The sequence below is a fragment of the Nerophis lumbriciformis genome, linkage group LG34, assembly GCF_033978685.3.
Source record: "Nerophis lumbriciformis linkage group LG34, RoL_Nlum_v2.1, whole genome shotgun sequence".
NCBI classification, from domain to species: domain Eukaryota; kingdom Metazoa; phylum Chordata; class Actinopteri; order Syngnathiformes; family Syngnathidae; genus Nerophis; species Nerophis lumbriciformis.
The window spans coordinates 58523-75586 of record NC_084581.2 but is presented as its reverse complement, the minus strand read 5'-3'; the positions used below and the strand labels follow the sequence as shown (position 1 = coordinate 75586).

At 51.5% G+C, this 17064-nt stretch overlaps 1 protein-coding gene across 1 annotated transcript in view; it reads left to right on the top strand.

Annotated features, from left to right (window-relative positions):
- Window positions 1–644: 644 nt before the first annotated feature.
- The window catches only part of LOC140677542 (uncharacterized), a 41835-nt gene continuing 25415 nt past the window's right edge, over window positions 645–17064 (top strand). Inside the window, exons 1-4 of the mRNA XM_072912246.1 lie at window positions 645–669; window positions 803–943; window positions 6810–6950; window positions 12903–13043. Coding sequence (XP_072768347.1) covers window positions 812–943; window positions 6810–6950; window positions 12903–13043 — 414 coding nt within the window. The 5' untranslated portion in view covers window positions 645–669; window positions 803–811. The remainder of the gene's footprint in view (window positions 670–802; window positions 944–6809; window positions 6951–12902; window positions 13044–17064) is intronic.

The window sequence follows — 17064 nt, the reverse complement described above, 5'->3', positions numbered from 1 at the left end:
TGTGATGTAAATTAAACTATATGGTAAAAAATAAACTACGTTTTTTTTTAAACTAATTTAATTATTGATTAATGGATTATGGAGGTTACCCTCTAGTGGGTTCTTCAGATCACCACACACTTGCACGAGAGCCCGATATTCAGGGTTCAACAATGTCTTTTATTGTGAACGCACGCACGACAGTCTCTGCGCCGTGACTTTTCAGTCTTTTGGGCTTGTCGTCTTTCTGGCCTTCTCTCTCTCGCAATGTCCAGCGTCTGTGTCCGCTCACCAGCACCAACTCCAACGACGCGTCTCGGTCCGGCTGCTGCTAATAAGGGCGACAGGTGATTAGATAACCAGCCCCAGCTGGGCAATCCACTCACCTGTCGCTGGCTTCGAGGTCGGGTTAGGGTTAGGGTTAGGGTTAGGTGTTGGGGGTTAGGTGTTGGGGGTTAGGGTTAGGGTTAGGGTTAGGGTTAGGGGTTAGGGTTAGGGTTAGGGGTTAGGGGTTAGGGTTAGGGGTTAGGGTTAGGGTTAGGGTTAGGGTTAGGGTTAGGGGTTAGGGTTAGGGTTAGGGTTAGGGTTAGAGGGTTAGGGTTAGGGTTAGGGTAGGGTTAGGGTTAGGGTTAGGGTTAGGGGGTTAGGGTTAGGGTTAGGGTTAGGGTTAGGTTTGGGGGTAGGTTTTAGGTAAGGAGAAGGGAATGGTTAGGGTTAGGGAAGAGGGGGGGGTTGGGGGATATGGGAAAAATAAAGAAGGGAAAAAACGGGAATGTGCACTGTCCGTCACAATCCAACGGGCTCACACTCATATCTCATTTAGGCCCCCTGGATGTCTGGTGCCCAATTTGGAGATCCAAAGGAGCTCCGCCCGGTGGCATTGGGCGAGGCTCCATTTGGGATCCGTCTCTACGACAGTCGCCCGGACGGAAGACCACCCGTGTCGGAGAAAATGCTGCACCAGGTGAGTGTTGGTATTTTTATGCCTAACGATGTTGTACTTGTGTTGGGCGAATCTCCTAGCTAAGGTATTGCCCGTCTCGCCCACGTACATATCGCCACATCGTTGGCACCGAATCACGTACACACAGTTCCGGGTGTGTCGGCCGCCACGGCACAACGGCTGGAAAACCTTGCGGTTGTGGGGGTTCACCAACCATTGTGAGTGGCGGACAAGGGTGTCCCTCCTAGTGGAGGGCGGGTCTCTCAGTGAGCTGACCCTGGCCCTGACCAACAGATCATTCAAGTTGGGGTTCTTACGGTAGGCCGGCACCACGTAGCGCCCCGGCAGCCTCCCGCTACTCTCCGCAAAGGTCCGGAAGTGGTCTTTGACCTTCTTGGCGACCCGCACGGCCGAGGGAGAGTAGGTGGTGATGAGAGGGATCATGTCGGTCCCAGGGGGAGGCCCCTTCGGGTCCAAGAAGACCCTCAACTGCCGTCGGAGGAAGGACCTAGAATAGCCCCTCCCCCTCAGGGCAGAAAAGAGGGTCCCCGAGGCCGTCAGGAAGTCCTCCCTTCTGGTGCAGACACGATGAAACCTCAACAATTGGGATTTCACCAACCCCGCGAAGGTATGCTTGGGGTGGAAGCTGCTTTTGAAGAGGAGCGCATGGGTGTCGGTCTCCTTGAAGAACACCCTTATGTCCAAGTGTTGCGTGTCGGCAAAGTCGGGACCCTTGAATGTCGTGGTATCCAAAAAGTCGACCGATGTGTTGCTCGTGGTCGACTTGATGGTGATATTTTTGTTGTGAGTGTTCAGCGTGTTTAAGAACACGCTGAACTCCTCACTGGAATGGGTCCAGACACCCCAGATGTCATCCAGGTACCGGAAGTAGTGGAGAGGACGTTTTGGGCAGGCGGCCAAGGCAGAGGTCTCCCACTCTGCCATAAAAATGTTGGCATACGCCGGTGCAAATTTCTTGCCCATAGCAGTGCCCTTAATTTGGAGGTAGAAACGACCGTCAAACTCAAAGTCGTTTCTCCTCAAATTAATGTCGAGGAGCTGCAGGAGCTCCTTTTCGGGCCTGCTAACGTCGCGGTACCTGTAGAAGACATTTTTGACAGCCTGTATCCCCTCATTTATATCAATGTTTGTATACAGGCTGTCAATGTCGATGGTAAACAAAATGGCATCTGGGGGAATGCAAACATTCTTGATTTTATCAATAAAATCATAGGTATCCCTGAGGTAGCTGTCGTGCAGAACGGAAAGCGGCGTCAGATAATGATCGATGAACGCCGCCGTTCTGTACGTCTCGCTGCCGCAGTCCGACACAATGGGTCGCCCCGGAGGGATCTCGTGGGGCTTGCTCCACTTGTCTGGCTCCTTGTGAATTTTAGGGAGCATGTAGAACCTGCGGGGGCGAGGATCCGGCTCCCCCATGAGATACCTATGTTGTTTAAAATTGATAAATTTTTTAAGTAGAAGATTATCCAAAATCTTTTCTACCATGGGAATAGTTTGCGGATAAATAGGTTCCGGCAGTGGTTTATAATACGTCATGTCACTCAACTGCCGAGAACCCTCCCATATGTATTGCGATCTGTCAAAAATGACAACAGCACTCCCCTTGTCGGCTGGTTTGATCACAATGTGTTTGTTTGTTTTTAGACTATGAAGGGCCTCGACTTCTCCGCGTGTCAAATTGGGAGCGACCGCAGGTGCGCAACCCGAACCGGACATGGAGAGCCCGTCGGACCGGACCATAGCCTGGAATTCCGGAGGCATAAGTCCAGGTGAGGGCTCCCAGCCGGAACGGGCTGTGAACGGTGTAGGTCCGAGAGAATCTTGTTTCTCATAGTATACCTCAAGTTTGACACGTCTGTGGTAGCGCTGGAGGTCAAATTGAAGTTGATGATGCCAGTCGCTACTGAGATTAGTGGAAGGAATGAAGTTGAGGCCCTTATTGAGGAGGGAGATTTGTAAGGGGGTTGGCGTGAAATTATGGGCCAAATTTATCACGTTCTTATTACCCCCCCGAGCGATCGGGATTATGGGGATGCCAAGTTTAAAAAGTCAAGCCAGTGCTTGAGCATCAACTTGGCCGTGTCCCGAGTCCAGTGGACCAGGTCGGGTTGGGTCTCAAAGTCCCGGCTGTCGAGAGCCGGGATGTGAGCATAATTGTTCCTGATTAAACTATTCAGCCGCCCGAGGTTGTTTTTCTGCTCAACGGGCAAAGCGGCCGAATAGTTAATCAGGGGGATTAGCACTCGGGCCCGTGGGAAGGTAGCCACGGCCATCCTGAGTGCCCCTTGGAGCTGCTTAATAGCGGTCTCCTTAACTTTCTGCTCACGATGGTTGATCCCAAAGGCTAGAACCAACACTTCAACCGGTGCAGCAATTACGGTCTTGCGTAGGATGGCCTCCGCGTGTCTAAAACTGGCGCCCGGGTAACTGTCGATCTGAAGGTCGTCGACGTAAAAAGGTGGTAGGTGGGACAGATTGGAGTCGCCGATCACCAAGAATTTCTTGTTGGCCGACAACTTCCAATCCATCATCCTCCTACTCGAGACCATGTGTCTAGTGGGTCTACGGGGGGAGGCACTAGTCGTATCCTCTACCAACTCGACACATTCTGGAATAGACAGGTGTTGTGGAGTGTCTGGGACGGAAGGCCTCTTGTGTGGCTTCCTTTTTAGTGCCCCAGGGAACAAATGTGCCCAATCGGGGGACTCCTGAGGAAGCATCTCCTGAGGGGGCGTCTCCTGAGGAGGCGTCCGCTGCAAGGGTGAGTCCTCATAGTCCACCATAGGAGCCCCGGAAAGTGTGGGCCCCCGTGGTGAAAATTCACCCTGTGGTGCCGTCTCCTCTGCCGTCTCAGGCTGGAGAGGGGACCAGTCGGGGGTCGCGGAAGAGTAACGAGGGGACATCACCGAAGAAAGCCCCCGCTCCTGTTCTTCATCCCGAAGGTCGATCAGGAGAGGCGAGGAGGCCGTGGGCCCCCCTGGTGAGTCATCGTCGTCCTCTGTATGGGTGGGGGTGTCCTGGGTTTGATCCGCCCCGGAGCTTGTGGACCCACGTGGTGAGTCATCGTCGTCCTCGGTCTGAGTGGGGGTCTCCTGTGTGTCTTGTCTTGCAGGTGATCCCAGAGGAAGCCCCCTGCGACATGCAGGAATAAGCTGGGTGGGCGGAGCCTCGCCGAGGGTGTCCTGGGCAGGCCCGCTGTCCGTGGCCCGGGGCTGTGTCACCCTCTGCTCCCTGGGTGGTTCCGGTCGACGAGGAAGGAAGATCGGGGCAACCCGTGCTGGAGGGATTGCTTCCCGATCCACCTCAGGAGACCAATCTGGAGCCACGGCGTCGGTGCTGGTAGCCACCGAGACCCGGGCGACGACCCGAGCCGGAGGGCTGCCAGCCCGTACCACCCCAGGGGCTCCGTCTGGGCCCGTAGGGTCAGTATGGGTGCCCACCGATACCCGGGCGGCGGTCTGGACCGGCAAGGGCTGGGCCGGGCGTACCACCTCAGCGTTGACAGGGGGGTCGGCGAAGGCCGCGACGATCAGAGCCTCGGCCTTCCCGAGGGTGTCCCCCATCAGTCTGCGTCCCAGATGTTTCTTGGCCCATGTAGAGGCCAGCTGAAAAGCGGGTCTCCAGACCTCATGAATAAAACTGGTTATCTTGTCCAATTCCACTTGTAGAGTGTTTTTATAATGGTCTCTTAAAACCTCAACAGTCATTGCTGCCCAAGTCTTGGCATTGCACCTGATAAGCGCCTCAACGTCAGGGTTAGAGACCGCTGGTTTGATCATGGTGGCAAGCGTCTCTTCCATTTTTATTATGGACTGGGGGTGAGTGTCTTTTGTAACATTATTCAAATGATGTGTTATTTTGATAATATTATAAAAACACTGTGCTTTTAAATTCCCCTCCATGGACGTTGTGGAGTTGTCAGGGGGTGCAGTCCTCCGAGAAGCGTCCTGACGCTTCTTGCGTGTCTTCTTGGGACGGGGAGGATTGCGGGGACGTCTTTGAGGCCAATGTTCAGGTAAAAAATAGTCCTGAGAATAATGTCTGGGAGGCCTAGAGTCCATGTCTCTACTAGTATTACGGGAGCGCCCATTCCTCCTGGAAGCATCCCGGCGTTTCCTCCGTGTCCCCCTGGGGGGAGGAGGATAGCGGGGACGTCTTTGAGGTGAATATTGTGGCCTAAAGTACTCCTGAGAGTGCTGTCTTGAAGGCACAAAATTCCTATTTTGGCGTGTGTTTCTCCTATAATTCCACTGAGGGGCGCTGCGGCGCTCCTCTGGGTGTAGATCATTAAAATGGCGGCGTGTCTGCGGGTAGGGGCGACGCGGATAGGAATCCTGCCGTCCCCGTGCTACATCCGCATAAGACCTCTGGGGCCGCTGCTCATACCACTGAGAAAAATTATCCTCTTGGTCATAATGACAACGTTCATCATCCTGGGCGAGCCACTCTGAAGGCGCAGCCTGACGTCGCGGTGCGCGTCTTCGCCCCGACCTGACCGGAAGCCAGTCGTATTCGAACCCATCCGACATATTGCAAAATTATTTTAATATGTCGCTGGTGTAGATGATGTAAAAAACTGGTTGGCGAAAAAAAGGTTTGTTCGCTTTATAAAAATAAATTGTCTTTATCCGTTTCCTTTGTGAAAAAGAGAGAACGGAATGCTCAGAGGCGGGACTTCCGCCGAGGTCAAGATAATCACTTCCGGTTCATGGCTGGCTGCATAAACGGTGAGATATGCTTTTTTGTTCAAAAATATGCTGTATCTCGCGCTAATGAGCCACCGGAATATCTCGTGAGTAAAAATAGCACATGTAGTATCAAAAATAGGCTGTTTATTTACAGAAAATAGCGACTAGTGGAACGAAAGCGTCGCGCCGCGACCAGGCCAACTGGACACGGCAAGTAAACAAATACAAGAAAAATACTACAATGTGTATAAAAATTCTGAAAAAAGAAGAAAATGTATATTTACATGAAACGAGTCAGATGGCAACGTTTCGGTAAGATACCTTCATCAGGCCTGACTCGTTTGTAGAGAGTTAGCAGGTTAGCACGGCAGGTAGGCTAGAATCAACCTTTTATCCTTGCAGTGAAAACAGGTATTGCAGGAGAAAGGTGTTAATAGCAATAAAACATTTAAATGAAGGGGTGGGGTCCACGTGAAACACAAGTTGGCCTTCAAAATAGAAGTCTTGACCCCAACACAAGTGTAAAAAGAAGACAACAGTGACCCTCTGAAGCCCCAGGATGCTACTGCAAAATCCTATCTGCTAAAACAATAACATGAAATGGTAAACATTGTTATTGGTATATGATATATAATATAATAATCTGTGATATGATATGAATTATATAATATATTATAATAAATATATATATAATAATTGACAAACACTAGTACATTCAATGGAAATAATACAGAAAGTACCCTGGATGTGTGACCTAGGGCTTCAGTATTAAACAGAGAGTTGGGAGAGGATATTCCCAGTCACCTCCCCTTAGTGTATGTTCTGAATGTACGTATATGTACCGTACCCGAGGTTAGGGTTAGGGTTAGGGTTAGGGTTGGGGTTAGGGTTAGGGTTAGGGTTAGGGTTAGGGGGTTAGGGGGTTAGGGTTAGGGTTAGGGTTAGGGTTAGGGGGTTAGGGTTAGGGTTAGGGTTAGGGTTAGGGTTAGGGTTGGGTTAGGGTTAGGGTTAGGGTTAGGGTTAGGTTTGGGGGTAGGTTTTAGGTAAGGAGAAGGGAATGGTTAGGGTTAGGGAAGAGGGGGGGGTGGGGGATATGGGAAAAATAAAGAAGGGAAAAAACGGGAATGTGCACTGTCCGTCACAATCCAACGGGCTCACACTCATACCTCATTTAGGCCCCCTGGATGTCTGGTGCCCAATTTGGAGATCCAAAGGAGCTCCGCCCGGTGGCGTTGGGCGAGGCTCCATTTGGGATCCGTCTCTACGACAGTCGCCCGGACGGAAGACCACCCGTGTCGGAGAAAATGCTGCACCAGGTGAGTGTTGGTATTTTTATGCCTAACGATGTTGTACTTGTGTTGGGCGAATCTCCTAGCTAAGGTATTGCCCGTCTCGCCCACGTACATATCGCCACATCGTTGGCACCGAATCACGTACACACAGTTTCGGGTGTGTCGGCCGCCACGGCACAACGGCTGGAAAACCTTGCGGTTGTGGGGGTTCACCAACCATGGTGAGTGGCGGACAAGGGTGTCCCTCCTAGTGGAGGGCGGGTCTCTCAATGAGCTGACCCTGGCCCTGACCAACAGATCATTCAAGTTGGGGTTCTTGCGGTAGGCCGGCACCACGTAGCGCCCCGGCAGCCTCCCGCTACTCTCCACAAAGGTCCGGAAGTGGTCTTTGACCTTCCTGGCGACCCGCACGGCCGAGGGAGAGTAGGTGGTGATGAGGGGGATCATGTCGGTCCCAGGGGGAGGCCCCTTCGGGTCCAAGAAGACCCTCAACTGCCGTCGGAGGAAGGACCTGGAATAGCCCCTCCCCTTCAGGGCAGAAAAGAGGGTCCTCGAGGCCGTCAGGAAGTCCTCCCTTCTGGTGCAGACACGATGAAACCTCAACAATTGGGATTTCACCAACCCCGCGAAGGTATGCTTGGGGTGGAAGCTGCTTTTGAAAAGGAGCGCGTGGGTGTCGGTCTCCTTGAAGAACACCCTGATGTCCAAGTGTTGCGTGTCGGCAAAGTCGGGACCCTTGAATGTCGTGGTGTCCAAAAAGTCGACCGATGTGTTGCTCGTGGTCGACTTGATGGTGATATTTTTGTTGTGAGTGTTCAGCGTGTTTAAGAACACGCTGAACTCCTCACTGGAATGGGTCCAGACACCCCAGATGTCATCCAGGTACCGGAAGTAGTGGAGAGGACGTTTTGGGCAGGCGGCCAAGGCAGAGGTCTCCCACTCTGCCATGAAAATGTTGGCATACGCCGGTGCAAATTTCTTGCCCATAGCAGTGCCCTTAATTTGGAGGTAGAAACGACCGTCAAACTCAAAGTCGTTTCTCCTCAAATTAATGTCGAGGAGCTGTAAGAGCTCCTTTTCGGGCCTGCTAATGTTGCGGTACCTGTAGAAGACATTTTTGACAGCCTGCATCCCCTCATTTATATCAATGTTTATATACAGGCTGTCAATGTCGATGGTAAACAAAATGGCATCTGGGGGAATGCAAACATTCTTGATTTTATCAATAAAATCATAGGTATCCCTGAGGTAGCTGTCGTGCAGAACGGAAAGCGGCGTCAGATAATGATCGATGAACGCCGCCGTTCTGTACGTCTCGCTGCCGCAGTCAGACACAATGGGTCGCCCCGGAGGAATCTCGTGGGGCTTGCTCCACTTGTCTGGCTCCTTGTGAATTTTAGGGAGCATGTAGAACCTGCGGGGGCGAGGATCCGGCTCCCCCATGAGATACCTATGTTGTTTGAAATTGATAAATTTTTTAAGTAGAAGATTATCCAGAATCTTTTCTACCATGGGAATAGTTTGCGGATAAATAGGTTCCGGCAGTGGTTTATAATACGTCATGTCACTCAACTGCCGAGAACCCTCCCATATGTATTGCGATCTGTCAAAAATGACAACAGCACTCCCCTTGTCGGCTGGTTTGATCACAATGTGTTTGTTTGTTTTTAGACTATGAAGGGCCTCGACTTCTCCGCGTGTCAAATTGGGAGCGACCGCAGGTGCGCAACCCGAACCGAACATGGAGAGCCCGTCGGACCGGACCATAGCCTGGAATTCCGGAGGCATAAGTCCAGGTGAGGGCTCCCAGCCGGAACGGGCCGTGAACGGTGTGGGTCCGAGAGAATCTTGTTTCTCATAGTACACCTCAAGTTTGACACGTCTGTGGTAGCGCTGGAGGTCAAATTGAAGTTGATGATGCCAGTCGCTACTGAGATTAGTGGAGGGAATGAAGTTGAGGCCCTTATTGAGGAGGGAGATTTGTAAGGGGGTTGGCGTGAAATTATGGGCCAAATTTATCACGTTCTTATTACCCCCCCGAGCGATCGGGATTATGGGGATGCCAAGTTTAAAAAGTCAAGCCAGTGCTTGAGCATCAACTTGGCCGTGTCCCGCGTCCAGTGGACCAGGTCGGGTTGGGTCTCAAAGTCCCGGCTGTCGAGGGCCGGGATGTGAGCATAATTGTTCCTGATGAAACCATTCAGCAGCCCGAGATTATTTTTCTGCTCAACGGGCAAAGAAGCCGAATAATTAATCAGGGGGATTAGCACTCGGGCCCGTGGGAAGGTGGCCGCGCCCATCCTGAGTGCCCCTTGGAGCTGCTTAATAGCGGTCTCCTTAACTTTCTGCTCACGATGGTTGATCCCAAATGCTAGAACCAACACTTCAACCGGTGCAGCAATTATAGTCTTGCGTAGGATGGCCTCCGCGTGTCTAAAACTAGCGCCCGGGTAACTGTCGATCTGAAGGTCGTCGACGTAAAAGGGTGGTAGATGGGACAGATTGGAGTCGCCGATCACCAAGAATTTCTTGTTGGCCGACAACTTCCAATCCATCATCCTCCTACTCGAGACCATGTGTCTAGTGGGTCTACGGGGGGAGGCACAAGTCATATCCTCTACCAACTCGACACATTCTGGAATAGACAGGTGTTGTGGAGTGTCTGGGACAGAAGGCCTCTTGTGTGGCTTCCTTTTTAGTGCCCCAGGGAACAGATGTGCCCAATCGGGGGACTCCTGAGGAAGCATCTCCTGAGGGGGCGTCTCCTGAGGAGGCGTCCGCCGCAAAGGTGAGTCCTCATAGTCCACCATAGGAGCCCCGGAAAGTGTGGGCCCCCGTGGTGAAAATTCACCCTGTGGTGCCGTCTCCTCTGCCGTCTCAGGCTGGAGAGGGGACCAGTCGGGGGTCGCGGAAGAGTAACGAGGTGACATCACCGAAGAAAGCCCCCGCTCCTGTTCTTCATCCCGAAGGTCGATCAGGAGAGGCGAGGAGGCCGTGGGCCCCCCTGGTGAGTCATCGTCGTCCTCTGTATGGGTGGGGGTGTCCTGGGTTTGATCCGCCCCGGAGCTTGTGGACCCACGTGGTGAGTCATCGTCGTCCTCGGTCTGAGTGGGGGTCTCCTGTGTGTCTTGTCTTGCAGGTGATCCCAGAGGAAGCCTCCTGCGACATGCAGGAGTAGGCTGGGTGGGCGGAACCTCGCCGAGGGTGTCCTGGGCAGGCCCGCTGTCCGTGTCCCGGCGCTGTGCCACCCTCTGCTCCTTGGGCGGTTCCGGTCGACGAGGAAGGAAGATCGGGGCAACCCGTGCTGGAGGGATTGCTTCCCGATCCACCTCAGGAGACCAATCTGGAGCCACGGCGTCGGTGCTGGTAGCCACCGAAACCCGGGCGACGACCCGAGCCGGAGGGCTGCTAACCCGTACCACCCCAGGGGCTCCGTCTGGGCCCGTAGGGTCAGTATGGGTGCCCACCGATACCCGGGCGGCGGTCTGGACCGGCAAGGGCTGGGCCGGGCGTACCACCTCAGCGTTGACAGGGGGGTCGGCGAAGGCCGCGACGATCAGAGCCTCGGCCTTCCCGAGGGTGTCCCCCATCAGTCTGCGTCCCAGATGTTTCTTGGCCCATGTAGAGGCCAGCTGAAAAGCGGGTCTCCAGACCTCATCAATAAAACTGGTTATCTTGTCCAATTCTACTTGTAGAGTTTTTTTATAATGGTCTCTTAAAACCTCAACAGTCATTGCTGCCCAAGTCTTGGCATTGCACCTGATCAGCGCCTCAACGTCAGGGTTAGAGACCGCTGGTTTGATCATGGTGGCAAGCGTCTCTTCCATTTTTGTTATGGACTGGGGGTGAGTGTCTTTTGTCACATTATTCAGGTGGTGTGTTATTTTAATGAGATTATGAAAACACTGAGCTTTTAAATTCCCCTCCATGGACGTTGTGGAGTTGTCAGGGGGTGCAGTCCTCCGAGAAGCGTCCTGACGCTTCTTGCGTGTCTTCTTGGGACGGGGAGGATTGCGGGGACGTCTTTGAGGCCAATGTTCAGGTAAAAAATAGTCCTGAGAATAATGTCTGGGAGGCCTAGAGTCCATGTCTCTACTAGTATTACGGGAGCGCCCATTCCTCCTGGAAGCATCCCGGCGTTTCCTCCGTGTCCCCCTGGGGGGAGGAGGATAGCGGGGACGTCTTTGAGGTGAATATTGTGGCCTAAAGTACTCCTGAGAGTGCTGTCTTGAAGGCACAAAATTCCTATTTTGGCGTGTGTTTCTCCTATAATTCCACTGAGGGGCGCTGCGGCGCTCCTCTGGGTGTAGATCATTAAAATGGCGGCGTGTCTGCGGGTAGGGGCGACGCGGATAGGAATCCTGCCGTCCCCGTGCTACATCCGCATAAGACCTCTGGGGCCGCTGCTCATCCCACTGAGAAAAATATTCCTCATGGTCATAATGACTACGTTCTTCTTCCTGGGTGAGCCACTCTGCAGGAGCAGTCTGACGCCGCGGTGCGCGTCTTCGCCCCGACCTGACCGGAAGCCAGTCGTATTCGAACCCATCCGACATATTGCAAAATTATTTTAATATGTCGCTGGTGTGGATGATGTAAAAAACTGGTTGGCGAAAAAAAGGTTTGTTCGCTTTATAAAAATAAATTGTCTTTATCCGTTTCCTTTGTGAAAAAGAGAGAACGGAATGCTCGGAGGCGGGACTTCCGCCGAGGTCAAGATAATCACTTCCGGTTCATGGCTGGCTGCATAAACGGTGAGATACGCTTTTTTGTTCAAAAATATGCTGTATCTCGCGCTAATGAGCCACCGGAATATCTCGTGAGTAAAAATAGCACATGTAGTATCAAAAATAGGCTGTTTATTTACAGAAAATAGCGACTAGTGGAACGAAAGCGTCGCGCCGTGACCAGGCCTTCAACTGGACACGGCAAGTAAACAAATACAAGAAAAATACTACAATGTGTCAGAAAAATATGAAAAAAGTAGAAAATGTATATTTACATGAAACGAGTCAGATGGCAACGTTTCGGTAAGATACCTTCATCAGGCCTGACTCGTTTGTAGAGTATTAGCAGGTTAGCACGGCAGGTAGGCTAAAGTCAACCTTTTATCCTTGCAGTGAAAACAGGTATTGCAGGAGAAAGGTGTTAATAGCAATATAACATTTAAATGAAGGGGTGGGGTCCACGTCAAACACAAGTTGGCCTTCAAAATAGAAGTCTTGACCACAACACAAGTGTAAAAAGAAGACAACAGTGACCCTCTGAAGCCCCAGGATGCTACTGCAAAATCCTGTCTGCTAAAACAATAACATGAAATGATAGACATTGTTATTGTTATATGATATATAATATAATACAATGTAATATGGTATAAATATTATATAATATATTATAATAAATATATATGTATATATATATATATATATATATAATAATAGACAAACACTAGTACATTCAAATAGAAATAATACAGAAAGTACCCTGGATGTGTGACCTAGGGCTTCAGTATTAAACAGAGAGTTGGGAGAGGATATTCCCAGTAGGCTCCCCTTAGTGTAATGCTCTGAATGTACGTATGTGTACCGTACCCGAGGTTAGGGTTAGGGTTAGGGTTAGGGTTAGGGTTAGGGTTAGGTTTTAGGATTGGGGTTGGGGTAGGTTTTAGGTATATATTCCCTGTTACCTCCCCTTGATATGATGCTCCGATTGTATCCCATCCCCAAGTGAGTATATTTAATGCGTTTTCTGTCTGTTTTGGCAGGTCCAGGAGGGCGAGCGAGGGAGAGTGAGAGCCGTAAGAGGATTGGAGGCACTGGCTGGTTAGGTTTGGGGGTAGGTTTTAGGTAAGGAGAAGGGAATGGTTAGGGTTAGGGAAGAGGGGGGGTGGGGGGTATGGGAAAAATAAAGAAGGGAAAAACGGGAATGTGCACTGTCCGTCACAATCCAACGGGCTCACACTCACACCTCATTTAGGCCCCCTGGATGTCTGGTGCCCAATTTGGAGATCCAAAGGAGCTCCGCCCGGTGGCGTTGGGCGAGGCTCCATTTGGGATCCGTCTCTACGACAGTCGCCCGGACGGAAGACCACCCGTGTCGGAGAAAATGCTGAACCAGGTGAGTGTTGGTATTTTTATGCCTAACGATGTTGTACTTGTGTTGGGCGAATCTCCTAGCTAAGGTATTGCCCGTCTCGCCCAGGGTTAGGGTTAGGGTTAGGGGTTAGGGTTAGGGTTAGGGTTAGGGTTAGGTGGAGGGTTAGGATTAGGGTTAGGGTTAGGTTTAGGGTTAGGGTTAGGGTGAGGGTTAGGGTTAGGATTAGGGGAAGGGGAAGTGGCACTGTCCATCAATGGCCCGCCAGGATGGCGCCCCAACCTCACGTAAGGTCCCCGGGGGGACCCCGATCAGAGACAACAGGTACACAACAACAATCCCGCTAGAGACACTCGATGAATACAGTGTCCTGCACCTGACCCCCCAGATGACCTCTCTGGAGGGCTGGATGTTGTTGGATGCCAGCGAAGTAGTTTGGTGTGGTCGTGTTCTGTCTGTTGACGTTATAACACGGTTGTTACAGGATGGCGAGTTGCGCCGATTCTCCGGGTGTCATCCTCCGCACCCGGCACACCGGAAGCAGCACGAAGGGGGTCAGGCGGTCCACGGGTCTCCTACACCGCAGGTTTGCCACGCTGACAGTTGGCCCGGTTTGCGGGTCCGCTGCATCCTGTCCCCGAGCTGTCTTCCTTTTCCGGCTTTATGCTGTGGGTGGCTCTATTTTTTCAGGCACTTCCTCACGCTGCCTTTTCGGGCTTTTTGGCATCGGGGTGGCAGGAGTGACGGTCACAGGTTCGCCGTGCTGCCAGCTGGCGCGGGTTGCAGGGTTAGGGTTAGGGTTAGGGTTAGGGTTAGGGGTTAGGGTTAGGGTTAGGGTTAGGGGTTAGGGTTAGGGTTAGGGTTAGGGTTAGGTGTTGGGGGTTATGGTTAGGGTTAGGGTTAGGGTTAGGGGGAGGGGCTAGGCACTGTCCATCAACGGTCTGCCCAGTGACACCCCACCAGACGCACACCCCCCAGGGACCCCAAATGAACACCATCGAACGCGGTGTCAGACACATCAACCACTGATACAATTTTCAACATGCGACGCGTTTCGGCCTTCTTTGGCCTCTTCAGGCATGTATTGTCTGAGCTTCAACATTTTTTTACTCTCAACAGCATGATGTCCCCTCATCAGCTGGAGGCCAAATGGAGCAATTGGCAGGAGGAGGTTTTATTTGAGTGCTGCAGGGGGCGGGGCAATTGCTCACACCTGCAGTCATCAGTTCACTCCACTGATCACCAAGGGAAATATCTGGTGTTACACAAATCATTCCAAAAAATATCAAAATAAATATTCATGGGTAATCACTGCACACAAAACAAATAATCACAGCAAACCAGCCGCAGGTAAAAGGTCACGGCAAACAAATACAGGTAAGTATATCACTGCAAACAAATCCAGGTAAGTATTTCATAAATAACATCCAGATAAATCCCCGGTGTCTGTGACCTCTGACCCCTATTTTAGGATGTGTCTGAAAAAATCAGAGCCCACACCGCATCAGACGATGCCAAATAGAGCCCCCGGGGGGCCGTACGAAGGGCAAGGCGCCACCCAACGGACAGATCGGAGGCACGGGCTAGTTAGGTGTTGGGGGTTATGGTTAGGGTTAGGGTTAGGGTTAGGGGGAGGGGCTAGGCACTGTCCATCAACGGTCTGCCCAGTGACACCCCACCAGACGCACACCCCCCAGGGACCCCAAATGAACACCATCGAACGCGGTGTCAGACACATCAACCACTGATACAATTTTCGACATGCGACGCGTTTCGGCCTTCTTTGGCCTCTTCAGGCATGTATTGTCTGAGCTTCAACATTTTTTTACTCTCAACAGCATGATGTCCCCTCATCAGCTGGAGGCCAAATGGAGCAATTGGCAGGAGGAGGTTTTATTTGAGTGCTGCAGGGGGCGGGGCAATTGCTCACACCTGCAGTCATCAGTTCACTCCACTGATCACCAAGGGAAATATCTGGTGTTACACAAATCATTCCAAAAAATATCAAAATAAATATTCATGGGTAATCACTGCACACAAAACAAATAATCACAGCAAACCAGCCGCAGGTAAAAGGTCACGGCAAACAAATACAGGTAAGTATATCACTGCAAACAAATCCAGGTAAGTATTTCATAAATAACATCCAGATAAATCCCCGGTGTCTGTGACCTCTGACCCCTATTTTAGGATGTGTCTGAAAAAATCAGAGCCCACACCGCATCAGACGATGCCAAATAGAGCCCCCGGGGGGCCGTACGAAGGGCAAGGCGCCACCCAACGGACAGATCGGAGGCACGGGCTAGTTAGGTGTTGGGGGTTATGGTTAGGGTTAGGGTTAGGGTTAGGGGGAGGGGCTAGGCACTGTCCATCAACGGTCTGCCCAGTGACACCCCACCAGACGCACACCCCCCAGGGACCCCAAATGAACACCATCGAACGCGGTGTCAGACACATCAACCACTGATACAATTTTCGACATGCGACGCGTTTCGGCCTTCTTTGGCCTCTTCAGGCATGTATTGTCTGAGCTTCAACATTTTTTTACTCTCAACAGCATGATGTCCCCTCATCAGCTGGAGGCCAAATGGAGCAATTGGCAGGAGGAGGTTTTATTTGAGTGCTGCAGGGGGCGGGGCAATTGCTCACACCTGCAGTCATCAGTTCACTCCACTGATCACCAAGGGAAATATCTGGTGTTACACAAATCATTCCAAAAAATATCAAAATAAATATTCATGGGTAATCACTGCACACAAAACAAATAATCACAGCAAACCAGCCGCAGGTAAAAGGTCACGGCAAACAAATACAGGTAAGTATATCACTGCAAACAAATCCAGGTAAGTATTTCATAAATAACATCCAGATAAATCCCCGGTGTCTGTGACCTCTGACCCCTATTTTAGGATGTGTCTGAAAAAATCAGAGCCCACACCGCATCAGACGATGCCAAATAGAGCCCCCGGGGGGCCGTACGAAGGGCAAGGCGCCACCCAACGGACAGATCGGAGGCACGGGCTAGTTAGGTGTTGGGGGTTATGGTTAGGGTTAGGGTTAGGGTTAGGGGGAGGGGCTAGGCACTGTCCATCAACGGTCTGCCCAGTGACACCCCACCAGACGCACACCCCCCAGGGACCCCAAATGAACACCATCGAACGCGGTGTCAGACACATCAACCACTGATACAATTTTCGACATGCGACGCGTTTCGGCCTTCTTTGGCCTCTTCAGGCATGTATTGTCTGAGCTTCAACATTTTTTTACTCTCAACAGCATGATGTCCCCTCATCAGCTGGAGGCCAAATGGAGCAATTGGCAGGAGGAGGTTTTATTTGAGTGCTGCAGGGGGCGGGGCAATTGCTCACACCTGCAGTCATCAGTTCACTCCACTGATCACCAAGGGAAATATCTGGTGTTACACAAATCATTCCAAAAAATATCAAAATAAATATTCATGGGTAATCACTGCACACAAAACAAATAATCACAGCAAACCAGCCGCAGGTAAAAGGTCACGGCAAACAAATACAGGTAAGTATATCACTGCAAACAAATCCAGGTAAGTATTTCATAAATAACATCCAGATAAATCCCCGGTGTCTGTGACCTCTGACCCCTATTTTAGGATGTGTCTGAAAAAATCAGAGCCCACACCGCATCAGACGATGCCAAATAGAGCCCCCGGGGGGCCGTACGAAGGGCAAGGCGCCACCCAACGGACAGATCGGAGGCACGGGCTAGTTAGGTGTTGGGGGTTATGGTTAGGGTTAGGGTTAGGGTTAGGGGGAGGGGCTAGGCACTGTCCATCAACGGTCTGCCCAGTGACACCCCACCAGACGCACACCCCCCAGGGACCCCAAATGAACACCATCGAACGCGGTGTCAGACACATCAACCACTGATACAATTTTCGACATGCGACGCGTTTCGGCCTTCTTTGGCCTCTTCAGGCATGTATTGTCTGAGCTTCAACATTTTTTTACTCTCAACAGCATGATGTCCCCTCATCAGCTGGAGGCCAAATGGAGCAATTGGCAGGAGG